Below are 20,777 nucleotides of genomic sequence, written 5' to 3' on the forward strand. Positions count from 1 at the left end.
CCTGTGTTTACAGGCAGTAAATTGCAGGTGGCTCGTTACCAGAAAGGCAACATTTGCTAATGCAAGTCGCCATGAAATTACCATTGTTTCGAGTCAAGCTACTATGTCATTACTGCTGAGTAAGTTAGAGTCAAGTATACAATTAATCCATGTCACCACCACAGATAATCTGCAAAACATTAGAGCCATTTAATCTAGTATTTTTTAAAGGAGGAAGAGGGAAGAGACAAAAGGAATTATTAGACTTCCAGTAACCACAAGACAAAGCCTATTAGTCAGAGGCCAATGAAGGAAAGGAAGCCAGCAAGATAAGAGGCAGACCCCTAGGGAGAAAGAGCCAGAGAGAAGGAGCCCAGCCAGGGAATTCTGATGAAGGCTGTTAGAGGGTTCCCCCTTATCTTGTGACTAGCAAGTCCCTCAAGTGTTTACAAATTGTGCTTTCAGTCTCCAAAAGTTCTGGCTGGCAACCTTCAGCTCCTCTTTTATTTTTAAGGATGAGGATGAAAGAAAGCACTGTTTTTCTGACATCCCACACCTCTCATTTTGCAGTCTCTTCTTACTCAGAGGAGTTTTCCTGTTCCCTTCATTACTACAGACTCACGTGCCTAATGGAATAATGACATTGTTCCTGCGCTTCGAAAGTTCTCACAAACAGCCAAAACAACAGGATGATGGGTTTTACAGCGCCCCGAGGCTCTACATTAATTACACTGATGAACACTTCCCCATGCCCAAGAAAAAAAAGAGAGTGCCACAGTGTGGGACAGTTCTGAGCAGTACTGGGGTACTCAAATTCCTGCAGACTCACAAGCTTGCATCTGCTTATACCAAACCACCCTACCATCATTTTCTGCCATGAGGAAATACAAGTTCACAAGGCTCAAAGTGTTGGAGTAGTCATGTCTATCCCTCATTCCTCCACCTCCTTTCTGTCCACTTGTTATTCCCCTGCCCCAGTACACATCCACACAACATAACACAATTTTCTTCCTGGTCCTTAAGGTGAACCAAAAAAATGAGCAGAACTGAGCCTCCCCCTCAGCCGCACACAAATTTGTCAGAACAAGTCCCTTTGTCTTAGAAGTCCACCAAATGCTCTGGCAGCCTCTCTTCCTCAATACACACTACTATAACTAAATTAAGGCCTTCCAAAAGAGCTGTTCTGGGTTTTGATGCAAAATCAGCCTTAATTCACCAAATCATCTTTTTCTTTCATGTTATTTAATGCTAAATAGAAACAAGATGTAATTAAAATGAATTTCCAAGATCAACAAATTATAAGAAGTGCTGACACAAATTGGCTAGAACTTACTATGAACGTGACAGTGTTTGACTCCAAAATAAAGCAAGAAACCCTGCAGAGTAGCCACCTAACTCAGCCTCAAAGGAGCAGATTACAGATCATGTTGCAGGTTATCAGTCTCAAGCTGAAAGCAGTTTCAAAAACATCACATCGAGCAGTCAAACAGTATCACAGCTGTAAGTTTGCCCCATTAAGAGTTCTGCAATATTGTTTAAGGATGATAACAATTCATGTCCACATAGAACTTGCTATTAGGAAATAATCAGAATTTCAGAAATCATTACAAGAGCTGATATTTGCAGTAAGGTTGTAAAGCCAGTTATACTAATCTGAACTAATTCAACACAGATCACAAGCTCTCCTTTTCTGCTGATCTGCAGGAAATCTTTGCTTTAGGCTTCAGGCTGCCTGTCACACAAAGGGCTACGAAGGTTTTCCACAAACCATTAGGTAACGCCTGTGCAGGGAAGGTACAAGGTTTTAAAGACAAACTACAGAATAGACAAGAACATGAAGGCAGATTTCCCTACTTTCACACACAGCCTTAATGAAGGGACTGTTTCCTCTTCTGAAGAGTATCTTACACCAGAAAAGCATGCAGCAGACTTCAGATGCGCCCAAGAAACACCAGCACTCAGACCTTCTCTCTGTCCATTGCAAGCCCAACTAAAACACTAATACCTTAGTCACACATTAACTGTTTGACAAAGAGGCTCTCACACAGCTAATCAGAATGTGTTTAGAAGAGATATCTTTTGATCAACTGTTCTCCCAGAAAAGACAGAGCGTGCAACAAACCTCCAACAGCCACTGAGGCCTGTCAACAGGTTTTGTAAAGGTTCAGTCAGCTCTGTGCTTTTTGTCTGTACTGCTATAGCCCTTCAGAGCACTGACACTGTTACCCCTGTAAATTATGCTGTGGATGTTACCATTTAAAAAGAAGTTACCAGCTGTGGATCGATGTGTATTTGAGTACTTGGCATCAGGCTCTTCAGTTATCGACACAACGCTTTGAAGGGCAGCACACTAGCAGCATTAACTCCATAAAGGATGCTCAGACGACGATCCAGCGACCAGGGCGCTGACAGGACAGACACATCCCTTCAACCAACGTTCACTTCAAGCCCTGACCACGCAGAAGTTGTTGCAAGCGGCCTGTTAGCGTCAGCACAGCCCCGCAGAGCGAGCGGCCCGCGCCAGCCCTCCCAGGCAGGAGGAGCGCAGGAGGGGAGCGAAACGCGCTCAGGAGAGGGAGCAAAAGCTGAAACAAGGAAAATAACAACCGAGGGCTGCCCGGGCAGCCGGCTCCTCCGCTCTCCGCTCCCTCTGCCTTTCATCCCCCCGGTGCCCAGCGGGTAACAGCACCTCAGGGGCCTCACAGACCGCCCGCACAAAGCCGGGCAGAGCCGCCCCGTGCCCGGCCGCCCCACTCCTCCCCCCCCCCAGCCCCCTCACGCGCCCCGCGGGCCCGGGCCCGGCCGGCCCGAAGCGCTCGGGACGGGGCCGCTCCGCGCTGGGGCTGCGAGCCCCGGGGCTGCGGGACGCCCCGGCAGCAGGGGCAGGCGGCCGGGGGGAGCCCCCTCAGCGCCCGAGCGGGGCCGAGGGGCGGCGCGGAGCCCCCCGGAGACCCCGGTCCCGGCGCCCCCCCCCCCCGGCGGCGCCGCTCCCTCACTCACCGCCGCGCTCCCGGCGAGGCGGCCGGCCTCCCCCCCTCCCCGCATCACTTCCGGGAGGCTAGCAGTCAGCTGGCGGCGCGGCGCGACGTAAGGCTGCGTGCCCGACGCCGCACGCACGGTGAGGGCAGGGAGGGCGAGGCGCAGCCCACCGCCGGAGCGCCGCGGGGGTGGAGAGGGGCCGAGCCGCCGCGGGGAGGGTGCGGAGAGGGGTGGCGGAGAGCCGCGGCGTGGAGGTAAAGGGAGGGGGGAAGGGGGGGAAGGAGGCGCGGGGGAGAAGGCGGGGGGGAGGGGGAAAGGGGAGGTTTGGGAGTGCTGCCCCCCCGCTGCACGCGTTGGTTGCGCCCCAGTCGGCAGGGGGCAGGGGGTGCCCCGCCTGCAGCGCCCCCCGGCGGCCGGGCGGGTCGGGGGGAGGGGGCGGCCGCCGCCATTTTGTGGCTGTGGCTGTGGCTGGCCCGGCCCTGGCAGAGGTCGGGGCTGAGTTGGAGGTGTCCCTGCCCAGGGCAGGGGGTGGGAACTTTACGGTGCCTTCCAGCCCGAACCGTTTTGTGATCGTGTGATTTTAGCACTGGCAGTGCCAGGCACAGTCGAGCTCCGCAGCACCCTGCACTTGCCTGCAGCGCCATTGCCTGCCCCTTGGAGCATGGCTGCAGGGCAGGGAAGGTGGCTGCTTCCTTCCCTGCCCAGCTCCCTGCAGAGTGCTGGAGTGACTGCAGTGTCACGTCCAAGATAGACCAGGGTGTTCTCCATCCCTTACCCCACCTGCCCTGAGTGTCCTCGCCCACAGATACGAGGGCACTCGGGCAGGTGTCACTGTGCCCAGCTGTGTTTCAGTGCTCCAGCTGCAGTCCGTGGGGCACAAGGCCCCTAAAACCATGTGCCAACCCAGGACAGTCAAATGTAAATATTGGTGAGACTTAGCAAAACATAAGAATTTGAATGAAATTTGTACAATTGATTTCCAAAAACCAAATATCTTTTTCAAAATATATCCTCCTTATAGCTCTCAAATTGTGACTAAAAATCTTTAGTAGCATATGTATGGAAGTCTTGGCACAGCAGTGTTTGGAAACTGAAGCACAGTGTTCACAAAAGGAGTTTTATTAAATGCACCAAGGAATGAAAGGAGAAAGGGGGCAGGGAGGATTGTTGCTCTGCTGGCATTAATATTTATACCTGTTCTCAAGTTTGGGAGCGGTTCCAGTGCTGGGAAATACTTGTATTCATACACTCAGTTGCATTTGGCTTAAAGCCAATGTATGAATAAGGTGTGTAAACGTATGCTGGGTTTTATGTCTATGTTGCTATATTTTTGTATGCATCAATATTATATAAGTAAGGCCATCCAAGGATAGCTGAGACTTTATTTTCTCTGCTAAATTTGTTGCACTGCATTAAAACCTCTTTCTCTGTTTATGACTAATAGAGAACTAAATACGAGGAGAAAACATTTCTAAATCTATGAAATTAAGAGTGACAGGGTTGCATGACACTAGAGACAAGCTCATATTGCTTTAGGATTTACCTGGAAACTATATGCCTTTTAACAGAAAATTAGTGAGTATTTAAAGCATTTTTTTCTGCTTTAAATCCTCCTCTCCATAGTCTAAGTCAGCATTTGTATTTTCTTCCTGAGGCTACTGAAGCACACGAGGCACTCCCAGAGCGAGAGTATGTCCTACAAAATCCAGATAATGCCTCAACAGCCTCAGACTAAGAGAATGAAAACTCTGTGATCTAAAGGAACTAGTTAATGGTTTCCATTTTCATTTATTCAAATGAAGACAATGTTACAGAATCCTAATTTTCTGCACTTTCACCTACTTGAAATTACATGGGAAAACCAGTGATAAAATCCAAGCCCTTCCTTTTACTATATAATTATATTCTCTTTGCATTTGGTTTCCTTTTTCTGATCAAAAGGCTGCTCCATGTGTAGGAGAAAGCTTAAAAGAGATCCAAGTTCAGTCAAAAATCCCAGGCATGAATAGAATGGCGGAGTTCTCATCCCAGCTGTTGAACAGCATAAGTACAAGACTTAGGCTAGTTAAGAGGTGTTCAGTGTTTCAGATCACTTCAATTTGCCAGCAGAAAGATACTAGCGTAACAAAATGTAAAACCATTTGAAACTCACCTTGCTTCCCAATTACTGAACAACTTGGTTCAATAACTTCTTCACCAAATCTGCTTAGATTTATGACCATAGCAAGTAGATGGAAACAATGAGAAATACTTGAAATGAAATTAATCCTTAATGGAAATTTCTTGAAATGTAAAGGTTTTGCATCACTGGTAGAAATGAGAATGTAACGTCATCGTGGAAGAATACAATCTTTCATTTTAGTTTGTTTTTCACCATGTGAAGTTTAGTTTGTTATTCACCATGGAATATTTTAGCTGTGATTGAATGGAATAGTTCAGCTGTGATTGAAGCTTCACTGTGATTTGGTTTTGTCCGAATCAAAAAAATAAAAAAGGTACAAATATTCAATCAAAAATGAAAATCAGACAAAGTTGCCGCTTTGCTAACTACAGAATGCATTCACATGTGGTCAAATGTGTGCAGTGAACTAGCTGTCAAAAGCCACTACGTCTTTGATTTGAGTAGAAGAAGATTAAATGACTTTTGTGGAAAGTGGATTTTGAAATTTAATTTTGAAATTTAGTATCTCTGGAAGGTAGTGACCTGCGCAGCTATCACAGGAGTGATAGCTCCAGGAGTAGCTCACAGGAGTGATAGCTCACAGGAGTGATAGCTCCTGTGATAGCTCCTTCTCTTCTCCTTGTGCCACAGGAACTCACGGTGCCAGCTGTTGTCCCTTAAGAGCAGCGGACTTGCTTTGGCAAACTTGCACAAAACATGAATACGGATTACTGACCTGCAGTTGCTGTGGATAGCTGTGAAATGAGTGATTGATTATCTGTTGCATTAGCTTAGCTAAGTGGTATAATTTAGCTATGCAGTTTTTTGCGTTTCTTCAAATAAACGTTAGCCAAAGGGTACATTTGAAAATATGAGGTAAAGATTCTCATACGGGCTGAAGCTGATCATGTTCTATATTATAACGTCACTACATTGTGCTTTTGAGTTATTTCCATAAGCAATCAGCCCAGCAGTTTGTCATTGTGTCTTTAGGACTTCTTGACAGTAGCAACCTAGCTGTCAAATAGAAGTTGTGTTGGTCCTAAATAAAACACTTCACAGCTGAGAAGTTCAAATGTGCTTTTCAAATGATTGCACCCAGGGTTCTTTTCCACCTTCTCCTCTGAGCAAACGTGGTTTCACCATCAGCACTAAGCATCTGTGCGTTACTAATGCATGCCCTAGTTAGCTGGGATGTAAAAGAAGAGATAAAATGTTTTAGAATATCCTTCTTTTCTCCATGGGCTATTATTTTCACCCTTTGTTTCCTACAATCCTTTATACACTCTCTGCTGGCAGATTTGATGTTTAACTTGAGTAGCTAATAACTGACTTGAAAGGATGAAATAAAATAGACTTACACCTTCAGCAGAGGAGCTGTGCAGGTAGGAGGAAGGTGCTGGACATGCATTCTTAGCCAAGCATCCATCGCTGGGAAGCAGCTCTAATTTAGCTGCTCGTATATGAGTATTTGGTATCTGTGCAGCTTGCCCTCTGTCCTGTCTTCGTTTTGACTCTGCACTGTTGGGGTCACCTTACAGTGCCTCTGACAGATTCCTTCCTTTTTTATTTTTTAAGTAAACTTCTAATGTAAATTCTATGCAAACCTGCAAACAGCAAAAGAAGACAGGTGTTTCACTGATTGTTCAGATCATTGAACTTTTGTGTAAAGCATCCAAAAAACCAAAGGCATGTGTATTTGTTTCCTGAAAGAAGAACTTGCTATTGCGTTTTATAGTCTAAAGGACTATTTGTTTTAATTAACACAAAAAAAAATCTGCATTTTTATCATGCAGTAACTCATTAAGTGCTCAAGCTTCCTTTGCAGGTTTGGATACAATGGGATGTTTCATGTGCTTGATCTGCATGTTGATAACAGGGGTTTGCATGTAGATCAAAAGAACGATACAACGCTGCATTGTCAGAGCTCTGCCTCAGCATCCAGCAGATGCTTACTTGGAAGCCAACGCTTGGCATATTTCCAAAGGCTTAACTCTAGCAAACAGCTCAAAACCAGCATGCCACTTTTCCCATTGATATGTTTGTGCATGCAGACCTACCTTTGACCTCTCCCTGTTTGTTTTGTTGCAGTAAACACCTGAGATTTGCTCAGCTAATACAATAGCCATGTACTTCTTGACAAAAACGCCTGTGGTTAACATCTGTGGGCTGAATTCTGCCATGAAATGAAGGGTGGTAGAAGTTAAACAATGGGTGTGACTACCACAAGATGAATGTTAGTGGGAAAGTGGTGTAACATCCACTTAGCATTCCAGAGATGTGAAATATAATTATGATTTAAATGCCAAGATGAGTAAGTAAGAGGACATGAAAGCTTCCCTTATCTTCCTTTCTGTCCCACTCAGAGTCATTTTGCACACCCACAAAACTAATACAAGTAGCGTCACTTGATGAAATTGCACCTAACACATGACTTATACCATCACTTACGTTTCTGGCCGTGTGGGCTCTGTTTGTACCAAAGAAAATAATTTCAATTTCTTTTACGATGTTCCATGTTGAAAATAATTTTGCTCTCTCAGTGGCATTACTCCATGTTTACACTCTGAGATCAGAGTCTGACCCATGCTTTGAATGTCATCCACTGTTCTCTCATCCTTGCCCACGATAGTGAGGGCGTGGAGAGCTCCTTACACCTTCATTTACGTATCTCTGCAGGAATGGTTTATGAGCAGGTCTGTAATGTAGAAATTGTTGACTAAAATCACCTATGGGAGCAGCTGGTTGATGAGTATACCTGGAAATCTGCTTAATGTGTTCTACATCATCTATCATATGCAGGAAGGAGAAGCGACCATGCAAAACTGCAGCCAGTATCTCGATGAGGGGCTGTGCAGCCCTGTATCCATTCCAACACTGGGAAATGAAAGAAAGGAAAAAGTAAATAAAAGGTGGAGGAGTGGAAGCAACCCATGGGAAAAAAAAAAAAAAGAATGCTGGTTTGAAACTTTTAGACAAAATCCAAAAGCAATAGGTGTGATTACAGCTCCGAGCTAAGGGCATGCATGGCCCTGAGCTGTGCCTCAGAAATTGTCTGATGCATAGGTCAGAGTTTAAACCTGTATTCTAAACTTATTTTCCCCTGAAATTATTCCTGTTATTTTTGCTTTATGGATTACATGAGAACCTAAGCTCAAATTCTCCAGTTCAGAACTCCCTTTTAGTAGCTGTCATCAGGGAACAAACAGCATTAGCAGCAACGCCAGAGGTGACGCCCTCGAATGAAAGCAGCGGGGTGAGGCCAGGAGGGGCTGGAGGTGAGGCCGTGATCTGGGACTCGGCTTGTGCCAGGTCAGCCCTCGTAACTGAGCTGTTCATTCTCTGGAATATAATGCACTCAGCAGAGGGAAGCGATGATTTTTCAGATACAAGTGCATGCATAGCTTTGTGTATGACTATTTATTTATTTATTTATTTGTCTGAAATGGAGCTGTAGAGTGGATAAAGCAAAGCATTCATTCCAAGGTGTTTGATGAGTTGGGACTACCTATCTTCTTTATTGCAGATATGTTTCCTCAACATTTTCTAGAAATAATTTGTGCTGGGTATGAAGGATCATTTTTATATGTGGGGAAAATATATGATTGGTTAAATGTTTTAAAATATGAATATAATAATGTTCTGTCTTAAGAATCAGATAAAAATAGTTTTATGTCTATACTTCTTCAGATCCACAACAGAGTTCATGAAACAACTCTTTAGATCATGGCAATGCTTAAGACAAAAAGGGCTAGGAGTTAAAAGTTTAGCTTTCTTAGCAAAAAGAACTGTGAGCCAAATCTGGTCTTCAGGTTAACATCCGTAACCGAATTTGGTAAGGGAAAGATCGTGTGAATGTGTGAAGCGACAGGAGGGCTGTGCTGCAATATTATCCCAAGAGCGGCTGCAGCCCCTTGAGAACTGTATGGCTTGATTTAAAACGCTCTTGTGCTTTCCACAGTAACAGGAGTTCCCACAGACTGCAGGGAGATAAAATATCCACATTGTCAAAGTTTTTGCAGATTTCCTGTACCACTAAGGCAGAGAGTGCTTCCTCCAGAAGACAGTTCAGGCTGAATTACCCTGTTCCAAACTTCGGAGGAGCGATTCCCAGCGCATAGGTCTGATTTCAGGGTAGCTTTAGCCACAGTAACCAGAGCTCCAGGTTGGCAAATGGATCCTGAGACCTTCAGATGTCCCCTCCTTGACACTTGTTCCTCATTGCACCCATACACTTACTCACTTCGCAGTCCTGCTGCATTTTACTTTTGGACAGTAAGGTACCTTTGATGATTCCTTAAGCAGAAGTCATGGATTCAGCAAATCTAATCCACGTGGAGTAGAATATGACTCTGGGGAAGAAGCGGTCTTGCTACTCCAGCAGTGCATTTGTCTCCAGGATGTTTCTGGTCTGGGATGAAGTTGTGGCACTAGTTCCATGACAAAGTACTCGTTTACATAGAATGAGAATAGGATTTCACTTTTGATTTCTGATAAAGATTCCCAGCACACCTGGAGGCTGATTCAGGGGGCTCAGCAGGCAGTTAGCTCTCTGAAAATCAAGACAATCAGGACTTTCCTAAATCTGCAGGTAGTCTGCCTCTCTTGCAGTGCTTAAATAACATTGCTTTCATCACCTTTTCATCACATCAAACTCCGGCTGAATCGTTACTACATACCGTAATGGTATCATGAACAAGCTTCTCGGCACCTGACACCAAAACTGGTTTCCAGCAATATTGTAGTGGTTTTATCACATACTTTATTCACAGGTCTCAAGGCACTTTGCAAAGACAGGGTCAGCATTGTTACAATAGAAAAGGGGACGCTCAGTAAGAGTTTCGGTGACTTGCCCAATGTCTGTTGCAAAATAGCAGGGAGACAAAATCTGGCCATTCTGGAACCAGGACTCTGATTCAGCAAAGCACTACAGCAGGTGCTTAACTTTGAGCAGGAGCTCAAGCTGTTTGAATGGAGGCAGATTTAAGTATTAGTTTAAATGCTTTAATGGACCGAGTCTTCAGCTTTCATCAGCTCATTATTGCTTACAGCTATTTCAGTTCTTCTCATAAGACTCAGCAGATCTTTAGATGGTGGAAATATTTTTACACTAATTCAACTGTGTGAAAAACTAGGTTTGGTGGCCTTTTTAGCAACAAGTGTTCATGTACAAATTTGGACTTTTGTGTTATTTTCTTTGTTTGTTTGTTCTTTAGATGACACCAGTTACTCGACAAGAAGTTCTTGGCCTTTACCGCAAGATATTCCGGATAGCCAAAAAATGGCAATCAGCATCAGGACAGGTAGAAGAAACTCTTAAAGAGAAAGATTACATTAAGAAGGAAGCCAAAACATTGTTCCGAAAAAACAAAGATGTAAGTGGGTGTCCTTATAGATTTGAATTTCTGAATGATTTTTGTACTCTCTTAGTGACTGGATGCTGAGGTATGAATTTAAGAATGATTTCCCCAAATTTCCTTCACCAGAAATTCTGGTATAACACATTATAAGGTATATTTGAGTTATAGTTTATTATTTCAGGGGTGAAATTTAATAAGAAAACTCAAACCATTTCAGACCTTTAACTCCTATAGAAGGCTAAAAGGTCTAGAGATATCATTAAAAAACTCGGAGAAAAATAAGTTAATTCCAAAGATACTGCCCATGTAATTGAAGCACCTTTTGATCTTTTAGAAAGCTAGCAAAGTGTATCATTACCCATGCAAAGGCAAGCAGTGCTCAGTAGCATCTTATGCTTGTTTTTCTAATTTCAAAGCAGCAATTATTGGCACTTTTCATAAAAGTCTCATTTATTTTTTCTTAAGGACAACATTTCAAAATTCTTTCAAAAGGGACAAAACAGACTACATGGTAATCAGATGTCCTTTTTGTAATCCAAGGTCATAATACTCTTTTATATCCCATTTCAGTGTGGGACTAAATTCCACTGATGCAAAAATAAAAATTAAGTCCTAATTAACACCAAATTTCTGACTTCAAAGGGATTTTCTTGATGGAATGATAACAGAATGTAGCCCAAAGAGTCTCTTTTTCTCCTCTAGCTACCTTGCAGTGTGATGAATGGGTGAGTGTGCTTTTCCATGGATGTAATGGTAGTTTACACGTGTATTGTTTCTACAGATAAAATACCATGTTTGGGTAAAACCCTCCTTTCATACCATACTGTCAGTTCTGACAGCCTCTAGGCCTTTAATGCCTAGAACTATTGAGTCATGGCAAATGGTAATGTTAATTTTATGGATGTGCAAAATAAAATCATTATATCCTTGGGATTGCCCAAAAGCAAGTCATGTGGCTGTGCCACATCATTTACACTTGAGTTTCCAACTGCTAGTTGTTGTACTTATACAAATATATATATATATGTATTTTTTAACTCTGAATTATCTTAGGTAACAGATCCAAAGTTGATTAAGCAGTGCATAGAAGAATGTGAGGCAAGAATAGAAATTGGACTTCATTATAACATCCCCTACCCAAGACCTGTGAGTATAAATCTATTCACAAAGACTTCATCAGTACCCACTTAGCTCTCACTTGACAATAAAATCGTAAGTTCATACTAGTGTCAGCACACTGCATTTTTAGATAAGCTTGTATTTAAACACTGTGCTAAATCAGAACCAAATAAGCTAACTGCACATTGAAACATTCTCCATTTCTTTTCTCGCTTTAAGTTGGCTAATTTCTACTCAGGGAGTCAAAACCTAAATGTAGTTGTCTCAGTTAAACTCCCAGGGACTGAGAATATTTAGACAGCCTTGACTGACCAATGACTCATAGAAAAAAATGGTAACAGAATCAAATCCATTTAATCATCTTTCCACGTAATTAAAAGAGAATAAAACAGACTCGGAATACTTCATTACATTACATCTGCCATAGATGTAATAATTTTCATAGCCTATGCTACTCATAACTGTTCTCCCTGACATAAGTCAGGTCTTATAAAAACACCTTCCTATCTTGCTGATTCTTTTCACCTGTTCCTAGAGAAAAACATGCCTTAGATTAGTGAAACTGCTGGAAGTTGTAACAGTATCTTCTATTGCACCATGCAATATAGGTTCCTCATTGTCCAGTCATTTCTGTCTGTATTACCTTACGCTGTATCCCACAGAGACTTCCTTCCTGCTCCTGTTAATTAGTTTGCATTTTCACATCTATAGTTTCATTATCAAGCTGGTCATGGTACAAATTAATCTATTTCTTCATCGGATGCTTGCCCAGAATAGGCATTTTTAGCATCTCTTTCATATATGGCTCACTCTTTTGCTCCAGTATACAGAACAACAATGCACATCTGGCAAACTGTGCTCCTAGAAACAGGCATCAAAACGTAAGTTCTGCAGCAGCTTCTAAATCTTAAAGGATCAGTCCTACATCATCACTCTCACATAAACTGGATGATCGTTGTTTTTCAGATTCCAGAAATGTCTGTTGCAGGTTTAGTCAGTAATTTTACTACTATTTGCACCTAAACAGCTGTCTTAAAGGGTGATAGTTTCAGCAACAATAGCATCTGACTGGTAACACCTACATTTTTTCAATTGCTTATAGGGGGATATAGCTGCATGACTCCTACTCCCAGTCTTAAAAAGTATAAAGACTTTGTCAATCAAAAGAAAAACCTGTCACCTATCGAGCCTTCTGCTTGTAGAATCAATGACATTGAGTGTGCATTTGAATATAGTATATATAATTGTGACAATAAGAAGGCAGTCTTTCAATACATACAGCTTGGCGTTATTTTGTGGCTTGCTAGCTGGGTATGACTAAAGCTTTAAGAATTCTACTCAGAAATGTATAGGGTTTTCTGGGTCTTGCTGTTCTGGAGTATTGGCAGCAGTCATATTTCAACATCTCAAACTGCAGAACAGAGTTACTAAAGCTTAAAATATATAGGATTTTAATAAACACAACGTTTAAGGCCTCAAAGTCACGCTACTAATCACTCTTCAGAGAGTTCTCTGCCTAGAAATCTAAAAACCTGGTTTAAGACAGTGCAGTTACCCTCTCCAAAATGTGAGAAAATTATTTAAAGCTCAAAGAAATCTAGTCTGTATACATACTTTTTTGTTTTGATTTTGTTTGTTGGTGGTGGTGGTTTGGGTTTTTTTTTGGTAGTTTCTCCATTCACACCTAACTGATGGGATTTTCTTTTCCAGATTCATCTGCCTCCTATGGGTCTTGCCCATAAACAAGGCCGTACATTTCGACAGCAGGAAAAGTTGAGGAAGATTTCTAAGCCAATATACCTGAAATCCCATGATGAAATTTCATAACCCATCACTAAACTGTGATGTGTTTGGACTATAATCCAGGTGATTTGTGTGCACAACTGTGAATGAAGCTGTTTTGGTCACTTGCTCCCACATTTCCTGAGGCCAGAAAGCTAACTGATGTAATGCATATGATGGATAAGGTTGGTCTAATACTATTCAACCATTGACTCATCAATAAAAGTAGCACTTTTCAAGGAGTGAGGTGTGATACGAAGATTACTTTGGCATCAGGACAAATTACAGCAGTTTTTCAAACTCTGTTAATCTGTAGCAGGGTTCTTTGGAGGTTTGAGGATTATATATGCTCAATTTTGAGTCAAGGCAGTGCCTTGTGTCAGCAAAAAGCAAGAAAGTCCAGGAGAATAAGGGAAGTCACAGTGCCTCGAGAGCTTATGAATTCACGTGGGAATGTGGTGACTGCCACATGCAGCTGCTCTCCTTCCTCTCCTGTCCCTGCTGTGCCTGTTGACCCTGGAGGAATGTGCTGGTTTCATAGTGCCCTTATGGTGAAATATATTTTCTAAAGGGACAGGAGCAAAGAGACAGCAGAAATGCCACCGTTTGTTTTTTCCTTTTTGCAAACTGCACAGGAATGGTGTGGAGCCTCTGTGTCAGCTTCACCTTCCTCTGGAGAGGGCATGGAGATGAAATGCAAAGTTTGGAATCCCATTACACAACTAAGAGCAAAACATTCCAGTGTTGGATTCCTCCTGTTCTCATGTATGAACTGACTGAAAACTTTCCCTTCAGGGTATCACTGCAGAAACAAACTTAAGGTAATTAATCTTCACTGTGCATTTTTACATGCTTAGTCTTTCAACAAAATCAGCACCCTGACTTTCTCAACAATTATGTTAGCGTTAGGTTTTTTACTGATGACATACAGAACAGAATGACAGTTCTTCCCCCAAGAATGTACTTTCAAGAGTGGAAAAAAAAAAGGCAGATGAGAAAGTACACGGAAACAATGAGAAGAGCTAGTCAGCATGACAGGTACTGGCTAGCCCAATTTCTGACTACCTTTTATGGCTCCAGTCCACAAGGGTATCTATTCCCATATAATTATTTCCTTGGAATGCCTTATGTGGGAAGTACCTTGCGCTGAACATGTAGAATGCCATTGTTTTGCCTGTCAGTGGGACCTTTGCAAATCTACTGATGCCAAGAAAACACAAAATAAAACTCCTTTAACCTAGGAAGAGGGGGGTGAAAGACAGAGACAGTAAAAATAACATGATTATGTGCTGCTTAGTCCTTCACTGAAACAAGCTCCCAAACAATCTTTTCCTGTCCTTAGTTCCGAAACACCAATGTGGAGATATGTCAGCTGAGCCAAAGCAAACCTTGTAGAGATAAGCATTTTGAATGGAAGCTTAGGCTTATTCTTTGTCATGAAACTATGACTTTAATATTTTTAATTTTTAAAATTCATGTGGCTAATGAAGATACTGATGCTGTGACTCATCAGGCAAATAAGGAGTCATGTAAATAAGCAGTCTAAATTTACTGTCTGTGTTATAGTCACAACTCTTTCCTAAGTGAGCATCCATCCCTAAAATTACAGACACTTTACACCAAATTGAAATAACAGTATGAATTTAAGTTTATTTCTGAAGGGAAATATAAATATTCAATTTTTAAAAAGGCTCAAGTAGCCTAAAGAAACTAAGATGAGTATCCAACTTGTTTAACTGAAAATCCAGTAAGCTGAACTTCTGTAACAGCATCACATTATTTGAGATGCTTTTAAATGCTAAACAGCCTATTAATTTTCCAAAGTAAGTGTTTGAGAAATGATTAACTGCTGACTGATCCTCATCACTTTCCAGCACCAGGAGGCAAAGACTGAAATTCGTTAAAACCTCAGGCTGTTCAGCTAAAGGAAGGACTACATCAACTCTATTGTCAAGGCTGGAGAGCAAAGCCATTCTTTCACAGCTCAAGCTAAACACTGTATGAGTCAAGAGAACCAGTCTCAAACAAGAGTCCTTTGTTTTTGAGGTCAAAGGTCGGCAGATGTCTCAACTGGTACTCCTTTAAATTCCAAAGACCACGTAACTTCTGTCAAGAAGTATTCCTACACATTAATTTTAATTGCAAAAAGATGCTGCACTAAAATGCCTGTGAGTTCTTAAGAGTTTGTCATGCACTGGATTCAGTCAGTGTACACTCCGTCCTGTACTTCCTTAGCTTCTCTTACTCTCCTTCCAGTAAATACTGTCTCTTTCCAATTTATCATGCTAGTCAGGAGATGCTTTAGAATAATAACCTGTCAAATTAATTGGATATTCTTTAGAAATAAAACCTGAGTCAGCTTCCTGAACTCTCCTACAAGCTAACTAGTAGACAATGCATGGGTGATTTGTTGACAGGACATGTGGCCTTGAATATCCAAATAATATCTCTTCCCTGGAAATTCTCTCCCTAACTCCATCATTAGAAAGGTTACAACATATGAAGCCAAGCACTTATAAACCCAAGGTTAACACTAACATTTGCAATGATCATTTAAGCAGATGTCAGACTTGGCACCTGAATGTGCCCACTCAATATTTTCTAGGGGTGAAGAAATTCTGATTAAATTGTCACAGTGACCCAATCTATTCCAAGGGAAGTATCACAAAACAGAGTTTAAGAACGAATCAGTCATCTGATACATCTTCCTAGTAATGCAAGTTTGCTCCTGTAATCCCATTTAGATCTGGAGAAAATAAGGCAACCTCACTCTTCTGGGGCCCTACTACGTATCTGTCAGAACTGATATCAGTAATATCCATCTTTTATCCACAAACAGGACAGTCACTTACTCGATCATACCTATGAATTCAATTTCAAGCATACTAATTACAGGAGAGACCTGCACCTTTCCCTATTTTTTTCTAATTAGCCAAACATTCTAGCTTACAGGAACCTATCAGTAGAAGAATTTGGGGCCTTTATGTTGTCTTTTTGCTTTCTCATTGTATAATTTTCTTTTATAAGCCCAACAGTGTTAAAATCAGATGTAACCCTTTCTATTTCTGAAGCAGCTTTTGTACAGATAAGGTGTAAGAAAAGTTTGCATTTCCTGAGAAAATGTACTAACCCCACCTGTCTTACAGCATCCCCAGCTGAAAGTCTATCTGCTGTTTTTAAGGAACAAATCTCTCTTGTTCTGTAATGCCTGTATACTGCATTTTTTTTCCATCTGCTTTGAGTTATTAGTAAGGCTGAGAATTTATGATTTGTAATAATTACAGGTTGGGTTTGTGTGTGTGTGTGTGGTTTGTTTAATAAGAGTTTCTAATTGAGAAAGGGAAATAGTAAGCCTGTAGAGTCAAGAATTCTAGTACTACTTCTACAAGGAATTTAATCTGTCCATTTTTTTTCCCTTTTTATAATGAAATTAAAGTTGGTCCAACTAACAGTTGGGTTGCCTTTTTTTTTTTTTTTTAATGCATCTCAGCCAAGAAAGGTTGTGAAGTCTAATGTCTGGACAGTGTATCATTCTTCAGGAAGGCCTAGACAGTGCTCAACAAAAAGTTAGGATGTTCATTTTCAAGAATCAAAAGAATCACGGAAAAAACTCTCTAACAGAGTAAATTCCACTGCTTTCTCTCTAATAGTAAGGGCAGCCCAGGAAATCACATACTTCTTCAAGACTTCAGTATTCATCAACTAAAGCAATTCAGCTGTACCTGATCCCTGGCAAAGGGGGACATAGCAAATGACAGATAAATGAACCCTCTCTTTAGGACTTCTCTCTTATCTACATATTTTGGTCACATCTACAAAAGCTTGAATTACATCTTTAAATATGTTCTAAGAGATATCTTAATCTCAAATCTAAACATTAACACACAAAAACCTTTAGAATATCAACACGGCCTTTGTACGCAGTGTAGTAGCAAAGCCACTGTATATTCACAAGACTCACAGCTGTGTCATTTAATTAACTATCAGCTTGTGTTTGTTCACAAAAAGACAGTAAAAAGAAACCCACACAACAGACTCCATATTTTTCAATGGTTCAAAAGTAATTGATCTCAAAAAAATGTAATTCAGCTAGCACATACTAGTGAATCTGGCTTTTAATTTATAATGGCTTAATTTAGAGGACTGTTTGCAAAACTAGCATTATCCAAAGAAGGAGGGAGAAACTCAATCCTAAAATTTTAACTTCTCTCACACTAAGTGATCAGAGTGAGTTACATGAATAAGCTCAAATGTAAAAAGAAAGCTCCTTTCAAGAGCAGTGACTGAACTGACAGATCCACAGGGAGAGATCTACAGCCAGGTCCAGCCTCCTTGGACTGCGTGCAAACAGGCTGGTGACTGATTTGTTATCTCTAATGTCACAGTGACCTAATCAGTGATCTGATAGTCACAACAATTAGATGCAGCCATTCAAAAATATCATAATTACCACTTTGTTTAAATATGTACTAAATTTCAGTTAGTTTTAATGATATGAAAACTAAAAACTGTCCATGTTACTTTTAGAAAACAAAGGATTATGTTTTTAAAGGAGAAATTTTAATTAATTTACTTACAGATCTTCTGAAATACAGTTCTCTTCTCAAAAAATGTCAATGTGGGTGACCATGTTGTAACATTCATACACGACAAGTTTTATCTTTGCTGTAGGTGTCAAACATAATTTCATCTGAATCGTTACAGATAGTTTCTCCCTATCAGTAAGTTGAAAGACCTGTATACCTCTGTTCCCTTTATTAAAACAAATATCCATTAAGTGTTCTTGCTGATATCTTTGCTCTAGTCACCATGTAGCAATCATGATGCACTGAATGCCTGCATACTGTACTACTTATGAGGCATCAAATAGGGTACATAAAGATACTGGTACTAATTAGCTATGGATATCATTATGTAGATCACTGCACAACATACCTGTAATACTACTTACTACTTCTTGCTTACCTGTATGTTGCCATTCTTAAAAGTTGCTATTTAATGAATAGCTACATAAAACAAACCAGTGGTTAAGAAAACAATAACGAACACTTCTCTCCTGTAACAGCTAAGCATGACAGAACAGATAAGTTCCTAGTAGCATCACTGTAGCAGGATACTGGGAATTGCTGAATTAAAGCTACATCTCTGACTTTGTGAGGCTTCAAGCAAGTCATTAAAATGCTGCAATTTGGGCAATGAAAAAAAAAAAAAAACAAGACCTGAAATTAGTGGATGTTTATGCGTTTGTTTTGTTTTGTTTTTAAATGCTTGCCTTGATCTTTGTGTTTCCCTTGTACTGTGTGTACAAAAAGTCTAATGATCCATCTTTAGTACCATCTTGGCATGCTGTGGGGATTAGTTAATGACTGCATAGCGCTTTGAAGATGTTCAGGCTATTTTATTTTTAATTAATGTTTGCAAGCTACCTTGAGCTTCTCTGATGAAAGGCTTAAGTACAAAATATCAGGTGGTTTATTAGTCTTACATGCAAGAGGGCCAGACAAAGAAGTGAACTGAGACTATGGGAGAAAGGAAACATAGCTGCATTTATCAGGCACCTGGGATATGTATGTAAGTAATACTGAAATTAAAAAGTTAAAAAATTATGAGACAAGTATACTGCTCTGAGAAATGGCAGGTTCCCAATGCATGTCGTACATAGAATTCTTCCGTGGAAATTCTGAGGCACGTGTTCAAGGAGTGCCAGATATTATAGTTTTATAATACAGCTCTGGCAGTTAATTCTAGTGGAGGATTAGTTTTACATGTTGAGAGCAGTCTATGCTTGTGCCCTCCCTCTTTGCTCTATATATTCCTGGGACACAGAAGTTGTAGGCAAATCCAGAGAGTCCCATTTGCAAGAGCTCTGGATTAGATTCCCATTAAAATTAGCAGCAAAACTCTTTAGGCCCAATTTCATTGGGGGAAAAAAGGCGCTGTGACAACAGCAAGCTGATAATATTAGAATTTCACAAGATTTGCAATAATGTGGATGGCACACAACTTGATGGGAGTTCTGTTTATTCTGATGTATTGCAAGACAAAGCACAGGCCTTTGAAATAAGTATCTGTTTCCAGTGTTCTATTTTCACTCACTTCTGGCTAGTGGCTGAGAATGGCTAAAAAAAAAAAACAAAGGAAATTGGGAGCTGCTTTAAAGACAGCAGAAGGTAGTGATGTTTAAAAAAAAAAAAAAAAAAGGCAGCCATTAGGGAGTGAAGTGTATCTTTTAATTACAAAATATGAGTGTTTTGACTTGCATACTCTCAGTCATCTAACTGGCATAGTGCTGCCACACCTCGATTTATCCAGTGTTTCTGGGGCTTGTCTGAAGGGAGTTCAATTGAGAGAACATAGTTGGTTGAGTGGCCAGTAGTGGATAAGACACCTCTTCTTGCACTTGTCTTGTATACAGGGCATGAATAGATATTCATATGACGAAATCTGGAACTTTCTCCAGGTTTCAGCCAAATTATGGGTAAGGAATCATAAAGGATTTTTGGAAGTGATTCTCCAATCACCAAGGAGTCTCTATCCCATCGTGCACCTTCCAAAAAAAGGCCTTTTACATAAGCTCCATCTTCCGGCATTTTTTCCATTGTGTGCTCCTCTTTCATCACCTGGAATGATGAAACCATTTGCTTTATTTTATTTTTATCTGGAGTATATTAAATCCTGTAAGTGATAATCCGAAATTACTCATTTAAATACAATTTCTTATCATTTGAAAACTCTATTCCCTGCTGCTTCAGAACGTGTTTCAAGCTGTTCAAGAAAAACAGAATTCCTCTGCATTTTCTTACCTCAAATTCAAATCCAATATGGTCAATTGGTATGGTGTATTTTCTGGCATAGTTTTGTAAAACACCAGTCAAAAAAGACTGCGTGAAGTAGAATCCTGATAGCCAAAAGACTGTGGGTGGCCCATTGATGACCCAGTCCTGAATATGGAAAGAAAAAAAAACAGAATTAAAGATACATTTTGTGGCTTCACTGTGCAAATTCACCAGAAAGGGTTGTCTTTTTCTGAGATAGAGTTGAACAGCACAATAAGATCTGGGCTTTGATTGGACCCTCTGGATACTACCATTAGGTATATATTTATATATTATAAATTTATATTATATATATATTTATATATTAGGTATATATATATTATAAATTATATATATGTGTGTGTACATATACATATACACATGTATATATATACACACACAAATGCATATTATATATATACATATATATATATATATTAAATGTTGCCCCTAAACATATATACAAATTACCTAAGTCAGTTATTTTAGATGGTAACAAAAGTAATTACTCATTCAACAACTGGAACTCAGCACTACTGAACGAAATTTCAGAAAGTAGCATAACCATATTATGGTTATAAA

The 20,777-nt window shown here is 40.6% G+C and overlaps 3 protein-coding genes across 18 annotated transcripts in view; 1 reads left to right on the forward strand and 2 right to left on the reverse strand.

The window, feature by feature from the left end:
• Positions 1-3,119, reverse strand: part of DCUN1D3 (defective in cullin neddylation 1 domain containing 3) — a 19,479-nt gene extending 16,360 nt beyond the window's left edge. For 2 of the 6 annotated variants that reach the window (XM_080556506.1, XM_080556502.1), the window contains exons 1-2: positions 2,980-3,115; positions 2,251-2,384 (exon numbers count right to left, since the gene is read on the reverse strand). The gene's annotated coding sequence lies outside the window, so the exon portion shown is untranslated. Of the gene's footprint in view, positions 1-2,232; positions 2,385-2,979 lie in introns of all 6 variants that reach the window. The other 4 variants (XM_080556501.1, XM_080556505.1, XM_080556503.1 and 1 more) reach the window with 3 other exon arrangements.
• LYRM1 (LYR motif containing 1) lies at positions 3,026-16,829 on the forward strand. 6 transcript variants are annotated; one of them, XR_013939643.1, is made up of 6 exons: positions 3,072-3,212; positions 10,336-10,494; positions 11,533-11,625; positions 13,309-13,565; positions 14,016-14,201; positions 15,255-16,829. XR_013939643.1 is itself a non-coding variant. In XM_080556523.1 (5 exons), exons 2-5 carry the CDS (start codon positions 4,960-4,962, stop codon positions 13,423-13,425), a joined length of 411 nt encoding a protein of 136 aa, XP_080412649.1. In that variant the 5' UTR covers positions 3,082-3,212; positions 4,900-4,959; the 3' UTR covers positions 13,426-16,829. The 6 variants fall into 6 exon arrangements, 3 of the variants coding, with proteins under 3 accessions (XP_080412651.1, XP_080412650.1, XP_080412649.1); XR_013939642.1 differs by having other exon boundaries at positions 13,309-14,201; XM_080556523.1 differs by adding an exon at positions 4,900-5,001 and having other exon boundaries at positions 3,082-3,212; positions 13,309-16,829.
• The window catches only part of DNAH3 (dynein axonemal heavy chain 3), a 71,544-nt gene continuing 64,452 nt past the window's right edge, over positions 13,686-20,777 (reverse strand). For all 6 annotated transcript variants that reach the window (XM_080556432.1, XM_080556433.1, XM_080556431.1 and 3 more), the window contains 2 exons: positions 20,184-20,321; positions 13,686-20,000 (listed from right to left, as the gene is read on the reverse strand). In XM_080556432.1, the coding sequence (XP_080412558.1) occupies positions 19,647-20,000; positions 20,184-20,321 (492 nt within the window). In that variant the 3' untranslated portion in view covers positions 13,686-19,646. The remainder of the gene's footprint in view (positions 20,001-20,183; positions 20,322-20,777) is intronic.

This window comes from Anser brachyrhynchus (assembly GCF_964034855.1).
Source record: "Anser brachyrhynchus genome assembly, chromosome: 15".
Classification (NCBI taxonomy): Eukaryota; Metazoa; Chordata; class Aves; order Anseriformes; family Anatidae; genus Anser; species Anser brachyrhynchus.